Genomic DNA, 5609 nt, shown 5'->3' on the forward strand with positions numbered 1-5609 from the left:
AAAGCAGGCTGTCGACAAGCAGTAAGACTTAACACACGTCCTGTGATCAGATGTCCATTTTAACTCCTAAATTATAGCATTAGTTTACTTTAATTAGCTCCTATGCCGTATGAGTCAAATGCTTCCCACAATCGAATCTCCAGGCTCATTGTTCAGCAAATGTTTATGTTCCCTGTATCCAACCATCTTTTTATCACCTTAGTTAGAGAATAAATTCACTGTAATATAATCAAGAGCTGTGTGTGTTGCCTATTTCTAGTTCCTGCCAAGAGAATTGACCCTTTAGATATGAGACTGACTGACTGATTTAAGATAATTGAGCGATTATTAACTAACTGATCACTAGTAATAATTGTATAATTATTCAAAACTACCTAGAGGTCCGGAGACTCTAGGATTATAACAACTCCGGTGGTGCCCTAAAACGAGGAATTAAATAAAATGATTTTATGAATCTTAAAAATTCATAATTGGGTATCAATTCTTAGAAATTTATTAAAATGCATAACTAATAAATTAGGTCTGCTACATCTGAAACCATTTCTCTATCTCACATTTGTAACTTGTGCCTGTACACAAGCTTTCATTTCAGTGAAGGTTTGATGCAAAATCTAAACCAGACTAACCAGTAATCCCACTTCCACCTTTTGTCCTCACACTCGCATCCTTGTGCAAACACTTCCATTTATCCATATGTGGCTTCAGAAATGAATAAATGCTCACTAAACTTTGCTGTATTTCTTTTGGGCAAAAGTATATGTTATCCCGGAACGTTTTGCTCAAAGGTGACCCAATATCTAATCGTCATCTGAGTGATAAATCAATTTTCTTCTTGAACTTTCTGTTGCTGACATTTGTGGTTTTGTAGCTTGTACCCTGTATGATGACTTGAGGCAAAGAAACAGAACAAAGACAAATCAGTAAACATAAATTCATGTTTGGCTTGGGCATAATACTATAACTGCTCAGCATGACTTTGAGGGATCAAATAGTACTTGTCACACTTTAAACTTGCAAAAATACTGTTTTGATTATTCTATAACCAGCGCTTCTGCAACAATTACAAAATGAGAGCTAACCCTGGGGGCAACGGTCCAGCGTTGACAGTGGGGACCCTGGGAGGGAGAGATGGGGTGATGCTGCTGGTTGGCTGTCTGGTTGCTGCAGCACCAGAGCTGGAGGCCGATGCGGAGTTCCTGTCTGAGCCTGTCGAAGGACTTAAGTCTGGGGCTGATGAAGGCCCTGAGGCCGGTGTTCGCACTGGTGTATCAGAACCTGACTGACTGTTACTGCCATCAGCTGGTGCAGAGCTGTTGCTGGAAGATGCTGAGGAAACAACCAGACATGAGTTAAATCATAGATCCTCAGACCAGGACAGCAATCCTGGAGTTTATCAAAGCGGGCTGGCTTTGCAGCTTGAGTTGGAAAAACCAATTCTTCTCTTCACAGATGTAACTCTGACACATTTCTATTATCTGTGTGTTGCCTTGTATAAATACGGCTCATTTTAAAGTAAACTGGTAGTACAAAAATGTGTGTATGAGTCAAGTGTTGGCCCAACACCTAATTTAGCCTTAGGGTAAATGTTTTACATTGCTTAGATTGTGACAGAGTACACATTCAGTGTAGGAAGAAAAGCCCCTCCTGTTCTTGGGAGTTGAAAAGTGTCTAGAGCAGATTAGAAGAGGACCATCCTTCAGTCTGACCTGGTGAAGAGGTGGGTCTGCGGGGGGTTGGAGGAGGAGGTCTTGAGGGCCTGGGTGGTCGGACAGGCCTTGAACCCCCTGACACTGAGGGAGACCCTGTGCTGTTCGCTGACCTCTGAACACTGGGAGAAGACCTGTGCTCTACACCGTCCACCGCTGGAGAGCTGTCTCGACTCCGGCTGCGAGGAGGGAGGTTCAACGGAGATAAATAGAGCAGAAACTAGAACTGTGACAGGAGTTAAACTTAACTGAGAATGGGAATAGATATTGTACCTTATGGCATGATCCCCATTTGGTTGTGAATCCCCATTTGATGTACCTGAGGAAAAAACACAACATAAACTAAGCATATAACCTGTATACACAACAAAACCAGTCAACCAAACAAAAAGTCTATCTAATGTTACTATACTTAACTCTTTTGATGTAAATACAAAGGTTTTTCTTTACTGTCCCACATCCTTCAACTACAAGCAACTAAGACATGATACTGACAGGATGAACTAACTAACTACATAAGTGCAGTCAAATAACTGTATCCAGTGTATTTTTTACAGTTGAAATGAAAAACTCACTGTGATGGTCAGCCTCGGCTGCGGCAAACATTTCGGGCTCGACAGTCATGCCGTCTAGGCAGACCGACAGGTCTCCCACCACATCTGACTGGTCTCTGTCTGTACACAGCTGTAGGGTCTGCACCACCTCAGAGACTACAATGAGACAACAAAAATACAAGATGTTAACAGTCAGAGTAATTCAATGACAACTTTACTAAAATTTAGTCTGCTATTATTGATGCAGGCATACCTTGAACCCATCAGTGACAAGGAACACTGTCCCTTTAAATGTCAAAGTCAAACCAGCAATTTACAGTAGCAGTTCAAAATACAGCCCGACCGATTTATTGTTCTGCAGATGTCGGCTGATATGAGCTAATTGCAGAATAATCGTATCTGTGTTTATAACAGGTGATTTATGGCTATTAAAAAAGAAATGGAGAGTTTAATCCTGTCATGTCATGAGTGTTGCACAGTTTGCCTCCAGTGGGCGCTCTGTAACTCCTGTGTTGATAACATTGGGCACCACAAAACAAAACGATCAGCTGACCGGAGCCTACCGGAGCATGCAGAAACAGGAACGGAGAGTGGCTGTGTTACCGATGAGTTGGTCATTCTTCACTTGAAGTACATGACTTAAAGTGGCAATATGTAGTTATCAGCGACGAATGCGATTTTAAGACTGCAACCAGGTGTATGTTCGTACGTGTGCTTGAACCATAGGCTTTAACTCATCACCGAGCATAATCCAAAACGCAAACGCTTACCAACGAAGATCCCGCAATAAACATGTAAACACCATCATGCTCGCTGTGGCCTTTCTCCAGACATGTTCAGGCTCTGTTACTTCAAAGGTCAAATTTCAGTCAAAATTTTAACTGTTAATTAATTTTCACTGTTGAAGGAATTGTAAGAGTGTGATTTCTTCAAGTATAGTAAAATGTTGTGATATTTGTGCCAATAATAGTAGATGACTTTGGAAGGAGAGGAGATGACAATGGTGATGTCACCTATCAAGGAATCGTTTTAGTCAAACGTTATAGAGAAATGTTACATGTCTATAATGTTTGCTGTTGGAGGCATTTTTGAGTGTGACTTCTCAGTTGGTACACTAACATGTGTGTGTGTGTGTAGATATATATATATATATATATATATATAGTGGTTTGTATGATGCTTTGGCAATATTGTTGTTACACATTCATGCCAATAAAGCTAATTTGAATTTATATATGTAATATATGTTTGCAATAATAATTTTATTATTATTTTTATTATTATCATATTACCGTGACATACACTATATGACAAAAGTTTTAGGACACCCCTTTGAATCATTGCATTCAGGTGTTCCAATCACTTCCATGGCAACAGGTGTAAAAAATCAAACACCCAGGTGTGCAGACTGCTTCTACAAACATTTCTGAAAGAATGGATCGCTCTTAGGAGCTCAGTGAATTCAAGCGTGGTACCGTGATAGGTTGCCACCTGTGCATTCGTGAAATTTCCTCTCTACTAAATATTCCACATTCAACAGTTAGTGGTGTTATAACAAAGTGGAAGCAATTTAGAACAACGGAAACTCAGCCATGAAGTGGTAGGCCATATAAAATCAAAGAGTGGGGTCAGCTCATGCTGAGGCGCACCGTGTGCAGAAGTCGCCAACTTTCTGCAGTCAATATATCTAACCTTCCATTTCTCTCTAAGGTTCTGGAGAAAGCAGTTGCTAAACAGCTGTGTGACTTTCTACAGAGCAATAGTTTATTTGAGGATTCTCAGTCAGGATTTAGAGCTCATCATAGCACAGAGACAGCACTGGTGAAAATTACTAACGACCTCCTTATTGCATCAGACAAAGGACTTGTCTCTGTACTGGTTTTATTAGATCTTAGTGCTGCATTTGATACCATTGACCATCAAATCCTATTGCAGAGACTGGAACATTTCATTAGCATTAAGGGAACCGCTCTAAGCTGGTTTAAGTCCTATTTATCAGATCGACTTCAGTTTGTACATGTTAACGATGAGTCCTCCATGCATGCCAAAGTTAGTCATGGAGTTCCACAAGGATCTGTCCTCGGACCAATCCTCCACTTTATATATGCTTACTTTAGGCAATATTATCAGGAAATATTCCATAAGCTTTCATTGTTATGCAGATGATACTCAGCTATATCTATCGATCAAGCCAGATGAAACTCATCAGTTAGCTAAAATTCAAATGTGCCTTCAGGATGTTAAAACCTGGATGACCTGTAATTTTCTAATGTTAAACTCAGATAAAACTGGGGCCTAAGCACCTCCGTGACGCATTATCTAAAGATATAGTTTCCCTTGATGGCATCGCCCTAGCCTCCAGCACCACTGTGAGGAATCTTGGAGTTATCTTTGATCAGGACATGTCGTTTAAGTCTCACATTAAGCAAATTTCAAGGACCGCCTTTTTTCACCTATGTAATATTGCGAAAATCAGGAACATCCTGTCTAAAAATGATGCAGAAAAACTAGTCATTTGTTACTTCTTGGCTGGATTACTGCAATTCCTTATTATCAGGCTGCTCGAAAAAGTCCATTAAGACTCTTCAGCTGATTCAGAATGCTGCAGCACGTGTTCTGACAGGAACCAGGAAAAGAGATCATATTTCTCCTGTCTTAGCTTCTCTGCATTGGCTTCCAGTAAAATCCAGAATAGAATTTAAAATCATTCTTCTTCCCTACAAAGCTCTTAATGATCAGGCACCATCTTATCTTAAAGAGCTCATAGTACCTTACTACCCCACCAGAGCACTGCGCTCCCAGAATGCAGGGTTACTTGTGGTTCCTAGAGAATGGGAGCCAGAGCGTTCAGCTATCAAGCTCCTCTCCTGTGGAACCAGGTTCCAGTTTGGGTTCAGGAGGCAGACACCATCTCCACATTTAAGAGTAGGCTTAAGACTTTCCTCTTTGATAAAGCTTATAGTTAGGGCTGGCTCAGGTGAGTCCTGAACCATCCCTTAGTTATGCTGCTATAGGCCTAGACTACTGGGGGATTTCCCATGATGCACTGAGCTCCTCTCTCCTGTACTTTCTCTCCCTCTGTATGCAACCTCATCCCATTATTGCATGTTACCAACACAACTTCTCCCCTTTCCGGTAGTCTTGTGCTTTCTCGTCCCTCTCCTCTCTCCTCCTATCACTTCCTGCAGGTATTTCTGGCTCTGGAGCTGTGGAGTCTGGATCTGTGGCTGCGGGTCACCTGTTGCCCCCGTGTTCCTGCTCGACACCCTCTGCTACAACAACTATTGTTACTAGTCCTATTGTTATTATAATCATTAACATTACGATTGTTATTATTAACACTACTATA

At 41.1% G+C, this 5609-nt stretch overlaps 1 protein-coding gene across 2 annotated transcripts in view; it reads right to left on the reverse strand.

Annotated features, from left to right (window-relative positions):
* Window positions 1-5609, reverse strand: part of itchb (itchy E3 ubiquitin protein ligase b) — a 36727-nt gene that overhangs the window by 23241 nt on the left and 7877 nt on the right. For both annotated transcript variants that reach the window (XM_046056314.1, XM_046056313.1), the window contains exons 5-8: window positions 2282-2416; window positions 1980-2025; window positions 1707-1885; window positions 1080-1326 (exon numbers count right to left, since the gene is read on the reverse strand). In XM_046056314.1, the coding sequence (XP_045912270.1) occupies window positions 1080-1326; window positions 1707-1885; window positions 1980-2025; window positions 2282-2416 (607 nt within the window). The remainder of the gene's footprint in view (window positions 1-1079; window positions 1327-1706; window positions 1886-1979; window positions 2026-2281; window positions 2417-5609) is intronic.

This window comes from Micropterus dolomieu, linkage group LG08 (genome assembly GCF_021292245.1).
Source record: "Micropterus dolomieu isolate WLL.071019.BEF.003 ecotype Adirondacks linkage group LG08, ASM2129224v1, whole genome shotgun sequence".
In the NCBI taxonomy this organism is placed as follows: Eukaryota; Metazoa; Chordata; class Actinopteri; order Centrarchiformes; family Centrarchidae; genus Micropterus; species Micropterus dolomieu.